Raw genomic sequence first — 13,319 nt, forward strand, 5'->3', positions numbered from 1 at the left:
TGGCCAGCCTTGCCCTTCCTTGAGGGTCTCTCAGAGCAGAGCTTCTCTCGGGTTCTCCTCTGGGCATGGTGGGGAGTGGCGCTGGCTGAGAACCAGGAGGTCAGGGCTGCTTGCAGAGCGCACATATGCTTCACTACAGGAAAGGTTTCACATGGTTGCTTCTGCTCATTAGTGTAGATGGCCAATCTGGATGGTCAGACTCTCTTTGGCAATGTCCCGACTGGTGGCCCTTGCAGGGAGAGAAGACCTGACATTGTATTGAGTTCATGAATCTGGGAGGTTCTTTTCTTCTAACTAGAAAAATCATCTGAGCCTTTTGCTCACTCAGAGACTTTTCTTCCTATTCCCCTAGACCCTGGCTTACGGAGACATGAACCATGAGTGGATTGGGAATGAATGGCTGCCAAGCCTGGGGCTCCCCCAGTACCGCAGCTACTTCATGGAGTGCCTGGTGGATGCCCGCATGCTGGACCACCTCACCAAGAAGGACCTGCGGGTCCACCTGAAGATGGTGGACAGTTTCCACCGGTGAGCCAGGCTCGTGCTGGGCCCCGCCTTGTGGGGCTCCCTCAGTGCTCCGGATCTTACCCAGACCAGAGGCGTCTCCTGTGCTCTCCTCCCCTCCCCTCCTTTTCTATCTCCTTGCCTTTGCATCTTCCCTCCCTTCCTCTCCTCTCACCTCTTTTCCCCCTCCCCTCCCCTTCCCTCCCCTTCCCTCCCCTCCCCTCCGCTCCCCTCCTCTCCTCTCCCCTCCTCTCCTCTCCTCTCCTCTCCTCTCCTCTCCTCTCCTCTCCTCTCCTCTCCTCTCCTCTCCTCTCCTCTCCTCTCCTCTCCTCTCCTCTCCTCTCTCTTCATGAGGTGGACGCTGTGGGTCTGGTGGTGAACATTGGTTCGGGTCCTTCCCACCATCAGGGTCCAATGCAAAGGCCACCTTGTGAACCCAAAGTGAACCCTTGTGAACCCAGCTTCTGGGACCCCCATAAGAGGCTGAGCTGCAAGGATGGCCTGAGTCCCCCCCCTCCCCTGACACCCTGCCTCCCCAGGGAGGCTGAGGGAGATGGCCATATTCCCTTTCTAGAGGCTGCCAGGCCCAGCTGCACCTGTCCCTGCTCAGTGATAGATGGCGGGGAATGGCTCTTCCCTGCCCAGTGGGATGTGCATGGCTTTTAGAGGATTTGTCTGTGGAAATCCTTCCCAAGACCCTTCTGCCTGGGCCCGGGAGAGTGCCGGCCTGCCTGCAAGGCCAGAGGTTGTCAGAGCACTGGACATTTCCATGGCCTCAGCCACAGAGCCGCTGCTTGGAGCCATGTTGCTCCTCGTAAGCGTGTTCTGTGTTTTTGAAATGTCTTTCAATCATGATTTTTTTTAAGATTTGTTTATTTTTATTGGATAGGCGGATATACAGAGAGGAGGAGAGACAGAGAGAAGATCTTCGTCCAATGGTTCACTTCCCAAGCAGCCACAACTGCCGGAGCTGAGCCAATCTGAAGCCAGGAGCTCTTCCGGGTCTTTCACGCAAGTGCAGGGTCCCAAGGCCTTGGGCCATCCTCGACTGCTTTCCCAGGCCACAAGCAGGGAGCTGGATGGGAAGTGGGGCTGCCAGGATTAGAACCAGTGCCCACATGGGAAACTGGCACGTTCAAGGCGAGGACTTTAACCACAACACTATTGCCCTGGGCCCCAATCACGATTTTTTTTTTAAAGATTTATTTTATTTTTATTGGAAAGGCGGATATACAGAGAGGAGAGACAGAGAGGAAGATCTTCGTCCAATGGTTCACTTCCCAAGTGAGTGCAACAGCCGATGCTATGCCAATCCGAAGCCAGGAGCCTCTTCAGGGTCTCCCACGCGGGTGCAGGGTCCCAAAGCTTTGGGCCGTCCTCGACTGCTTTCCTGGGCCACAGGCAGGGAGCTGGAAGGGAAGCGGGGCTGCCGGGATTAGAACCAGCGCCCATATGGGATCCTGGGCGTGCAAGGCAGGACCTTTAACCAGTGTGCCATCATGCCAGGCCCCCGGTCATGATTTTTAAACAAGATTTATTTATTTACTTGAAAGACCGTGTGTGTGTGTGTGTGTGTGAGTGTGTGTGTGAGTGTGTGTGTGTGTGTGAGAAAGAGAGAGAGGACACACACAACAGAGATCTTCCTTGACTGTTTCATTCCCCAGATGGCCACAGTGACCAGGCTGAGCCAGTCCAAAGCCAGGAGCCAGGAGCTTCTTCCATGTGGACGCAGGCACTCAAGTGCTTCAGCCATCCTCCAGTATTTTCCTAGGCCATTAGCAGGGAACTGTATCAGAGCTGGAGCAGCCAGGACTCTAACCAGTGCTCTTACATGCTGCTGGCACCTCAGGTGGAGGCCTTAGTTGCTATGCCACAGCACTGACCCCTCCAAAATTATGATTTTCATGACAAGAAAGCAGCACTCTAGATGGAGGCAAGTGGTCAGCAGGTGCTTGTGGAATGGGCTGACCTTCCTTTGGCACCCGAGGCAGAGCTGATTTACCTTGGAGCGCAGTGTTCTAAGCAGGGGGTGGAGCAAACACGCACATTGGTGAGAGCTGCCAGTCTAATGGGGGGTGCCATCCCGGGAGGCCGAGGCTGCTTCGTACTACCTTTAGTCTTTGATTTCACCTGAAGAGTCTTGCCTCTTTGCCACAAGCCACAGCTTTGGAAGTCACAGAAAGTGCAGTGAGAATGACGGCAAGGTTGAAAGTTGACAGAAGGCATCTGCAGTCATATTCCCTGCTGAGGCGAGGGATGGAGGGTGGGGGCAGGGACTGGGCCCAGAAGAGGCTGTTCCAGGCCCAAGGGCTTTCTCAGTAAGATGGAGGAGGGCCATCTGTGTGACACAGTCTCCCAAAGCAGTGGCCTCAATCACGGAGCCAGAAGCAGGGGTGAGGGAGGGCCCTTCTGCTCTGTGTCCATAGACGGAGAAGGCTGGCAAAGCCCAAGCACAGACATGGTGTGCTGCTACTATGCACCTGATGAGTCTCTGTCCCCTGGCGCTGGCCACCAGCTCTGAGGGAGCCTGGGGAAGTGACTCCTGCCTCAGGCGAGAACTTGGACCAGTGGCAGCGGACTCTGTCAGCCTTAGGCTGCCTCAGTTAATCATTACTTATTCATTTCTATTTAAAGATTTTTTTATTTTATTTGAAGGGCAGATTTACAGAGAGAGAGAGATCTTCTGTCCACTGGTTCACTCCCCAAATGGCCATAATGACTGGAGCTGGGCTCGTCCAAAAAAGGGAGCTTTTTCTGGGTTTCCCATGTGGGTGCAGGGGCCTAAAGTCTTGGGTCATCTTCTACTGCCATCTTTAGGCCATAAGCAGAGCTGGATGGGAAGTGGAGCAACCAGGACTTGAACTGGTGCCCATATGAGATGCCAGCACTTCAGGCAGAGGCTTAACTTACTATGCCATGACACTAACCCCAGTTACTATTTGTTAAGTGTTTACTGAGCACCTGGGATAGGCTGAGTGCTCTGAGCCACATCTTGCGTGATGCACTAAGGGCTTTGTGCAGGCCTTTGAGCACAAGGTCCCCTGTGTTTGTGGTCCTTATGTGGCAATTGGGACAGGTAGGCAGCAGTGACAATGTGGTTGTGTCAATAGATTAAAATATGTTAGGGGAAAAAAAATAAACCTTGGCAGGTGGACGAGGAGACATGGGCGGGGCGGTGGCAGGTGTTGCAGATTTCAGCCTGATGAACCGGGAGCCCCAGGAATTGTATTGAGAAGGTGGCATTGGAAGTGGTGATTTTTGCAGAGACCGGGGGGGGGGGGGTTCGGGGGGTGTTCTAGGCTGAGAGAGAAGCCAGTGCAAAGGTCTGAGAGATGTGGGCCTGGTGCACCTGCTATGTTGGGGGAATGGTGGGGTGCTCAGATGGCTAAGGACACAGGTCCTGTGGCTTCCTGGAGCCCAACCCAAGAAGGACTCCGAGTGAATGGGGAGGCTAAGGAGCAGTGAGTCCCGGGGCTAGGGAGGCTGTGGACTTGGACTTGTGGGACTCAGGGCATCAAGATCCCCTAGCTCAGCGGGGCTGTGTACCTGCAGAACCAGTCTTCAGTACGGCATCATGTGTCTCAAGAGGCTCAACTATGACCGCAAGGAGTTGGAGAGGAGAAGGGAGGAAAGCCAGCACGAAATCAAGGGTACGTTCTGAGAGGTGTGAGAGCCTGTGTGGTGAGGGAGGATGCAGTCCAGCCCCGGGTGCTCCCAGGCTGCGGAAGGAGACTTGGCCCGGGTACAGTCACCACAAGCCCCCTACCCCACACACAGGACAAATGCAAGGGACCCCTCAGGACAGTGCTCCTGGAGCTGGGTGAGCTAGGCAGGGTTGGGCTGGCAGCAGAGGCAGCATCCAAAGCCTGGGCCAGGGCTTAGGGGATTAAGCTGGGGATCTGTGGACCTGCCGACTGGCAGGGCTAAAATGAAAGGGGCCTGCTCCCCCATGAGCCTAGAGGATGTACAAGGGCAGGAGTGGGAGCCAGAGAGAAGAGGCTAGCCCTGCTGGACCACACCTCTCTCCTTGTGCCCTTGTCCTCCAGACGTGCTGGTCTGGACCAATGACCAGGTGCTCCACTGGGTCCAGTCCATCGGCCTGCGGGACTACGCGGGGAACCTGCACGAGAGTGGCGTACACGGCGCGCTGCTGGCCCTGGACGAGAACTTCGACCACAACACGCTGGCCCTGGTCCTCCAGATCCCCACGCAGAACACTCAGGTGGGCGCCGTGCAGTCAGTCACTCTGTCTCTTCCTACCTGCTTGCATTCACTCTGCTTGTCTTGCACACAGAACACAGGCCTGTGTGTATGTGCACACGCGCACGTGCTTAAAGGTTTGTTTAATTATTTGAAAGGTAGAGTAATAGAAGGAGGGAGAGACTAAGAAAAAGAAAGTTTGGTTTACTCCCCAAATGACTGCAACAGCTGGGGCTGGGCCAGGCTGAAGCCAGGAGCCAGGAACTCTATCCAGGTCTCCCATGTGCGTGGCAGGGACCACAGCACTTGCACCATCTTCCGCTGCCTTCCCAGGTGCGTTAACAGAGAGCTGGGTTGGGGCAGAGCAGCCAGGACTTGAACTGGTTCTCTGATAGTTGATGTCACAAAGAGTAGTTTAACCCACGATGCCACAATGCCAGCTACTGCACAGGCTTTCTGTCTCTCTGTTTTCCTCTCACTTGTACACAGGCTTAGGCATCTGTGGGTGGCTTTCCTGGGGCTTGTCCCAGGTGAGACTGCAATGTCATCAGATCTCCAGGTTCCCTGCCCCAGGCCTGCATGCCTGGCACAGCCCTGGAGTGGGGTGCACCCAGCTTGTGCCCATGCCCACTGCTGCAGGTCCCCTTCTCCTCCCAATCAGCCTGCTCCTCTAGCCCAACTGGCAGGGAACTAGCCCCAGGGAAGTTAGATGGCAAATAGCCCAACACAGAGCCTCTCCACGCCAGGCCCTGGCTGCTGGCACCAGCTCCAGAGATGGTACTGCTCCTTCAGGGATGTTCTGCACCTTAGGGCGCTGTCATCCAGGGTGTCTAAGCTCTCTGGAACCTGTCTGGTGGGGGCATGAATATCTGCTGTCACTCTCTGTCTTCAGCCTGCCCCGTCAGCTGCTGAGCTTTGTAGTGGAGCAGTTCTCACCTCTCCTGTGACTCTCATAAGCCCTGATTGAATTGCTTCCGGGCCACAGCCCCTGTCCCTTGCAGACAGAATGGTCCTAATTCTTTTAGACTCGCCTCTGCACCCTGATCATGTTAGCTGCTGTTGTCTGGATGGTTTGCAGCTGTCGGGTGCTGTGAAATGCAGCCCCCAGGGCTATTCCAGGAACAGACACGTTTTGGCTTGAGTGAGGGTGGGGCTGTGTGGCTCCGTGACTCTGAGTGGTGCTGGCCTTCTGGGGGTGTCGGCTGCAGCAAGTGCCCTTTCAAGCTGGTCACCCCAGGATGTACAGAGAGCTTCATGCTGCCCCCTGGGCAGTGAGAGCCCAGGGCTGCAGTCATTTGGTCTGCAGGCTCATTGTTAGGGTGATGATCTTGCCCACCACAGAGCGATCTTCCTAGCATGGCTTTCAGATGCGGACCCTCGTCACACGTGTGGATTTAACCCACACACTGCCCCACTCCTCCTAGAGGGCAGGCAGATGCTAGTGAGTGTGTGTGTGTTTTCTAGTATTGAACACAGCAATCCTACTCCTAAAATCAATTACATTATCCTGTTATTAGCATAAAAAACTGATTTTGTGCATTTTATAGGTGCGGTTCTGAGAAGACAACCCCACTTCCCTCACTCCTCTAACTCCCTGCCAAGGCCTGTTCCCTTCTTCCCCTTTCTTTATCCCTTCTTGCCAAAAAACAATTTTAATCCATTCTGTTCACAGGCTTAATTTGCTATATATCTTTGAATAAGTAGAAAGTAGGAAGACCGAAGTCCTATGGGATTATAACCAAGGGCTAATCATGACACTATATCCTCAAATGACAATTTCATCCCTATCCATTTTTGGTGTTCTGTCTTAACTGCCAGAGCAAACATGGATATTGGTGTTTTTGAGACTAGATTATTTCCTAAGTATCATGGTTTCCATTGTACAAAATGTGGAATGTGTCCCTTGCTGGCAAGTCATCCTCACACAGGGTCATGCAGGTCATCTTTGCGCTGCTCCAGTGTTAGTGCACGTTGCTGCAGCAAGCTCACACTGCAGCTTTCTGATTTGCACCACTTCAAGGAATCCCAATGTGTGCAGTTCTGTTACTGAGAAGACACTGAGGTTAGCTTGAAGGAGCATCCTCAGAAGACTGGTGGGGTGTGCTGGGGCTCTGATGGGTTGAGAGCACTGAACCACCCGTCTCTGCCCTTGAACCCCAAGCAAAGGTGAAAGGTGACAGAAAAGTCATTTGCTATCCCCCCTCACCTTTCTGTCTCTTGCTTCATGAACTCCAGGCTCGCCAGGTGATGGAGAGGGAATTCAACAACCTGCTGGCCTTGGGAACAGACCGGAAGCTGGATGAAGTGAGTGCTTGGCCATGGGTTAGGGTCCCTGGGGATTTGGTTGGAAGCTGGTGTGTGGACTGAAGTTTGTGGATCCTGATGATGGGTGGGCTGGAGATGACATCAGGATTGGGGGATAGGCCAGCCACGGCAAGACTTGTATTTGAACTCTGAGATCCTTTGTAGAAAGGTTGAAAGTGTAGGTATGTTACACCTGTAGCATCTTCTGACTAGCTGTGTGCCCGAGTCCTGAGCACAGAAGACAAGGGTCTGCCCCAAGTTCATATTTTCGGGGTTATACCCTTCTCCTCCCCTCTCAGCCCCTTCTGTCCAGTGTGGTCCATCCTGCCTGTTGTGGGGTGAGTGCTGGGAGCTGTTAGGTGACAGGACAGGCTTGTATTGCCTTGCCTCCACATACTGACAGCTAGACGGGTGACCCAGGCTGTGACAGCTAGACGGGTGACCCAGGCTGTGATCCTCCCAGATGTCACTTGAGCCTCACTCTTGAGTCTGCTTCCCGTGGCCAGTCACTGAAGGAACAGTCCCTCTCACTACATGTTTAGGGTGGACTGTGACATCTTCACCCATCAGGCACCCCTCCCGTGGGCACCCCAGCTCCTGAGGACACAGCCCTGCTGCCTCCTCCTCCACACTGTGCACTCTCCTTTCCCCAGTCCACCTGCCCTTGCCTGTCAGGTCGGCCTTAGTTGATTTGGCCCCAAGCAACTTAAAGTGGTGTCTAGACGCTGTTTATTTTTAACTTCCATCAGATTGTTGTCTCTTGGTTGGGTTTAACGGACTGAAACCCACTTTTATAGACCAGTTGCTCTGCTTCAGTGGAGGGGCACACCTGGGAATTGCCAGAGTTTGGGGAGGTTAGACTTTCTGCGCAGAAAGCTCAGAGAGAGAGGTACCTTGAACTTGGGGGCTATATATATATACATACATACATACATACATATGTATACATATATCACACATACATATGTATGTGTAAACACATATACACAACACAGATATGCTTACACACATATAATTTACCTCTCTATATGTATCAAAATATTGATGGAAAGTGTGTATTACAAAACTTCAAAGATTTTTTTGCACCAGAAGTCTTATCTTTTAATTATATTTTCCCAGGGATGTTTTTAGATGTTTTTAGAAAGATTTATTTGGAAGGCAGAGGAACAGAGAAAGAAGGAGATAGAGAGGGAGAGAGAGCTTCTCCATCTGCTGGTTCACTCCCCAGATGCCAAAGAGCCAGGGCTGGGCCAGCGGAAGCCAGGAATTCCATCCCGGTCTCCCATGTGAGTGGCAGGGGCCCAGGTACTCGCCCAGCATTGGCGTCTTGCCAGGTGCCTAAGCAGGGAGTCTGATGGGGAGCACAGAGTAGCCTGGACTAGAGGTAGCACTCCGCTGTGGGGTGAGGGTGTTCCCACCCCTCTGTATATCTCAGACTAGGAGAGAAGCTTCCAGACCTTCCTCCCTACTGTGCCAACCACAGAGAGCATACCTTCTCAGTGCCCCTGTGTCAGCACCCCACCTATACAGTCCCCAGACACCTAGGGTCTCAGCTTTCCTTGTTGCTGTCTGGAATAATATTTTTCTCACTCACTAACTCACTCACTCACTAACTCACACATCTATGCTAATTCAGAAGTTGTTTAGTCCTTATAAAGCACTCTTTGCTTCCTCTCTGGCAGCCAGAGGGGTCACCCTCTGCAAACAGGTCAGGGAGTTGAAGCTCAAAACATGTAACATCCCTGTGGTCAGAGCTGGTGGGGTGCTAGACAGGATATGAGCAGATGTCCTGTCCCTGTGTCCTTTCTCCCCTCTCTGACCCCTGGGGGCTTGGAACACAGGGGTGTGGGGCCAGCATTACTGAGCCAGCAGTGTCCTTGGGCAGCACTGCAGCATCCCTGGGCCTGGAGATCCCTGGCTCTGGCAGGGAGCTTAAAGCAAGTAGCTAGGTCCTGGAGTGAATGGGAGAGTTGGTGAGCAGTGGGATGAAGGATAGCCCCAGGTGCAAGGGACAAGAAGGGGAGAGGAGCAAAAAGAAGCGGGGCTCTGATGGGGCCCGAAGCAGTACAGAAGTGAGGCCTGGGGGAGGCAGCGGAAGGTGAAGGTGAGAAAGGTGAGGACCATGTGATGAGAAAGGGCTGAGAAGCAATCAGGAGCCAAGGCAGGAGTGGTCCCAGGGGTCACTCCGGGCAGGGCAGGCATTGGTTGGAACAAGGAAGATCATGGCTTCCACCCCCACAGGGCACTGAATGTGGGGGAGGTGAGGGAGAATGGGAGAGGGTAGGGGAAGCATTTGGCCTACATGAGGCCCTAGCAGCCGATCTGAAGGGGTACAGCTTGGTGGGTTCAGGTGAGAACAGGTCTCCCACAGCTGTGAGAACTTGGGGGTGGAGGGGGACTGGCCCTGGCCCTGAAGCAGTGCCAGGTGGACTCTGCAGGTGGGTGTAGGGAGGGCCTGTGCTGGGGTGTCCTCTGGCAGAGATGGTTCCTCTTTTAAGATTCATTTTATTTACCTGAAAGGTAAAATTACAAAGATGGATAAAGAAAGAGTGAGTGATCCAGGCTGAAGCCAGGAGCTTCTTCTGGGTCTCCCGAGTAGATGCAAGGTCTCAAATACTTGGGCCATCTCCACAGCTTTCCGAGGCCATAAGTAGGGAGCTGAATCAAGAGTGGAGGAGCCAGTACTCTAACTGGTGCCCATGCAGGATGCCAGGCTCACAGGCAGTGAGTGGCTTGACTTACCACACCATGGTACCAGTCCCACAGATGGTTCCTTACGAGGCTGGGCTGAGGGGGCAGGTGGTGGAGCTGTTCCAGGTCCTCAGTGACATGTACCCTACCCGTGGCATCACAGGGCTCTGACATCTGACTCCAGTGGATGGTTGGCTGAGCAGCACGGTGGCTAGATGTGCTGTTTCCATTGTTCAGATGGAGTCTGTTGCTCAGGGAGGCCTCCAACTTGATCCACTAAAATGCCAGAGTGGGGGTGGGGGCGAGGGCGGCCAGGCAGGTCTTGACCTTGCCGCGGTGTTCTCCCAATCATCCCATGGTCTGGCAAGAGCGTGAGGTCACAGGAGAGGGGGGGCCTTGAATGGCCCTGGGGGGGGGGTGCGGGGAGAGGTGAGGGGCACCCAGGCCGGTCGCACAATATTGGAGAGGAAGAGGGTGTTGCACAGGGTCAGCTGAAGGGCCGCACTGTCCTCGCTGGAGCCGCTCAGTGGGGGGCAGCCAGAGTCTCTACAAGGCATCCTCCACAGCCCCATCCTTCAGGGCTGGGAAGAGCTGAGGCGTGCCTTTGCCCTGCCTCTCCAAAAGGTTGAGCGTGGGGCCCCCAGAAAGCGCCACCCCGGCCTCACTGTGTGTGCCTCGCGGTACAGGGGGACGACAAAGTGTTCCGCCGCGCACCCTCCTGGAGGAAACGCTTCAGGCCGCGGGACCACCACGGCGGCGTGCTCAGCGCCTCGGCCGAGACCCTCCCAGCGGGTTTCCGCGTGTCCACGCTGGGGCCCTTGCAGCCCCCACCGGCGCCACCGAAGAAAATCATGCCGGAAGGTGAGTGGCCGGCCGGTTTGAGGCGTGCGCGCTGCGTGCGCCCCGCCCCGGCCTGGCGGTAGGGCCGGCAGGTGCAGAGGGGCTGGCAGCCCCAAGCTCCAGGCTGACGCTGCACTCCAGGTGTGCGCACTAACCCGCCGCTCTGTTCTCCCGCTGCCGCGACTCCTGCCAGCCGGGACCGCGGGGGCGCAGAGACTGGAGACCTCCACCGTACGGACCTACTCCTGCTGACCCCAAGCCTCCTGCCCCGGGTCTGACGGGGGTGTTCCCGTGGCTCGGGGTAAGTGGGCCAGGCCCCACGCGACGCGCCCGCCTTTTGGCTGCGGCCCGCTGGCTCACCCGCCCTCCGGCTTGCTCCTTCCTGCTTTCCGCTTGGGCTGGCCCGGCTGTGCGCTTGGAAGGTGGCTGCAGAGCCTCCGCTCCGCTCCGACTGAGCATAGCGCCTCTCTCTCTTTCTCTCTCTCTCTCAGCTCACTCCCACTATCTTTATGGACACATGCTCTCCGCCTTCCGGGACTAGCGGCCTGCTTCTGCGTGTCATGGACTGAGTGGGCTGTCCTCATCCCTCCTGCTCGTGCCCTGACCTCCACAGCTCCCAGTCTGGTCCATGGTGTTCTGGGATCTCAGAATATACTTTCCACACCCTTGGCGTCCGTCACCCTTTTTCCCCCCTCTCATGACCTTTGTGAGTGTCTGGGGGATGAGGCTGGGCCCTGGGTGTCTCTGCTTGGGATGCTGGGGCAGGCAAGGAAGGGCGCCCACACCCATCTTCTGCACCCAGCTGGATCTGCAAGACCTCTTGTCCTTGGGGTTCCTGGGTCCTTGGGCTGTGTGTCAGAACCCTGTTTAGGGCACCCTCATCTTTACCTCTCAACACCCCTCACCACCAGAACCTGCCTAGTGCTGGTAGGGGAAAGCCAGAGGCCTCGGCAGCAGAATTTGGAATGTGGTTTTGGGATGAGTCAGAGAAGAGTGGCTCCCTGAGCCTTGGGCTGAGAGTAGGGATGGGGAACTCACAGCCCACTCGCTGCCTCTTGGCAGGTAGGCAGGCCAGCCAGAGGGAGAGCAGTGGCCCAAGGGGCAGTGGCAGGGCCACCTGTCCCAGCTGTGGGTGGGGCTCCTGGAGAGGTAGGTTGTGGATCCTGGCTACGGAGCTTGCTGGCTCTCTCTCGTCTCATTTCTCTAGTAATCCCAGCCCTTAGGGGTGAGCCTGGTGAGTGGTTCACTGTACACTGACCCTGAAATCAGATTTGGAAAAAAGACAACCTGAGGTTTCCTTCCTTTGCCCCGCTTCAGTGTCCCAGGCCCAGGAAACCTCAAGTTCGGGAGAGCAGTCACTCTCCTGCTTGTTGCAACATAGCTGGGGCTGTTGGTGTGTTCAGACATGGCTGGGTTTTGCCCAACTTGCACTGTCTTTGTGACTTTCCCAGGCAGCACGGGGGAACCCGGGGACATGAGGGATGAGGCTGAGCAGGGCTGCCGCTGCCCCATAGCCCCCTTGTCTCATCCGCTCCCCATCCTTCCCGGGTGCCAGAGCATGTTTGAGATCCAGGTTCAGGGCCAGGTGGTGGGACCCAGGCTTCCTCAAAGCGAAGGAGGAGAACCTCCCAGCCTCTCTCTTGGAAAGGGGCGGGAACGTCTGGCTGTGCTCTGAGCAGGGGCTGGGCTGGCAGAAAAGATGGAGCACCATGTGCAGGTGGAACCAGAGCCCGAGGCCTTGCCAGAGCACCCAGACCTCTGCCATGTCTCTGCTGGGAACAGGTTGATTTTGTGCCTTTTCCTTTGGCTTGGGCCAGGCAGCCACCTGCCCTTGCCGTTCCCTAGTGTGCCCTGCCCTGGCTGACCATCAGACTGCAAGGCAGGGAGAAGGGGGAAGCTGCTAAGAGTGAATGGACTGAAGAGAAAGGGCCTGTGTTACAGGCATAGGGTATCAGGTGATGGTGAATCCTCAGGTCCCTAAGAGCGGAAGAGGGGATCGCTAGCCGCCAGCTGACTCCTGCCGACACGCAGCCACAGCCTGTTGCTCCCTGCAGCTCAGCCTGTCACCAGCTGGGGGCAGCCGGCTCTGTTCAAGGCCCCTTGGGAAAGACTGCTGGGAGGTGACAGGAAGGAAATCGGTGCACCCACAGGTGGAGGGCTGGTGACTCACAAGCCCCTTACTTCGTAGCCCAGTGAAACATTTCTCTGGAGAGTTGCCTGGACCCCAAGCCCCGCCCACCAACTTCCCTTGCCCTGTCAGGTTCTTTCTCGGTACTGTATCAGCTCTGTGCATCAGGAATGGACGTGGGGGTGAGTGGGGGTGTGTACTACCAATAAACAAAGCTTGGTTTTAAAACTGTGTACAAACAGCTTCTTTTTCTTTTCCTCCCCTACCCCCCATATAACAGCTGCTTTTCCAATGTGAATTGCTGCTGTTCTCTGGGAAGGAAATATCGGAATTTTAGGAAACCCAGTTCACACACTGTGTGTGTGCTTGCTTGTGCTGGGGTGTAGAGGATGAGGTGACAGAGGGGACAGCCTTGCTGTGGGTCTGGACACTTGGCTCTTTTCCCTCTGCCATGCTGCCCCAGAGCTGGCACACTTCACGCCTCTGCCCATATTGCTCTGCTGCCCACACTTTCAGCAGCTCACACCACCTTGAGGGAGGTGCTAGCCTCGCGCCTTAGGACGCCCTGGCTGCTGGGGCCTTATCTCCTCCCCTTTGTCCAGTTGGCCTAACTCAGAAGCATTGACGCCAGCCGCCCTGCGGCTTCCAGCTG

At 55.6% G+C, this 13,319-nt stretch overlaps 1 protein-coding gene across 11 annotated transcripts in view; it reads left to right on the forward strand.

Annotated features, from left to right (window-relative positions):
• The window catches only part of PPFIA4 (PTPRF interacting protein alpha 4), a 31,821-nt gene extending 20,670 nt beyond the window's left edge, over positions 1-11,151 (forward strand). For 6 of the 11 annotated variants that reach the window (XM_040985228.1, XM_040985229.1, XM_040985232.1 and 3 more), the window contains 6 exons: positions 353-528; positions 4,057-4,154; positions 4,551-4,726; positions 6,940-7,008; positions 10,386-10,560; positions 11,031-11,151. In XM_040985228.1, the coding sequence (XP_040841162.1) occupies positions 353-528; positions 4,057-4,154; positions 4,551-4,726; positions 6,940-7,008; positions 10,386-10,560; positions 11,031-11,080 (744 nt within the window). In that variant the 3' untranslated portion in view covers positions 11,081-11,151. Of the gene's footprint in view, positions 1-352; positions 529-4,056; positions 4,155-4,550; positions 4,727-6,939; positions 7,009-10,385; positions 10,561-10,732; positions 10,792-11,030 lie in introns of those variants that run through there. The other 5 variants (XM_040985231.1, XM_040985235.1, XM_040985237.1 and 2 more) reach the window with 2 other exon arrangements.
• Positions 11,152-13,319: the final 2,168 nt, after the last annotated feature.

The sequence above is a fragment of the Ochotona curzoniae genome, unplaced genomic scaffold (assembly GCF_017591425.1).
Source record: "Ochotona curzoniae isolate NIBS_2020 unplaced genomic scaffold, NIBS_Ocur_1.0 contig_430, whole genome shotgun sequence".
Taxonomy (NCBI): Eukaryota; Metazoa; Chordata; class Mammalia; order Lagomorpha; family Ochotonidae; genus Ochotona; species Ochotona curzoniae.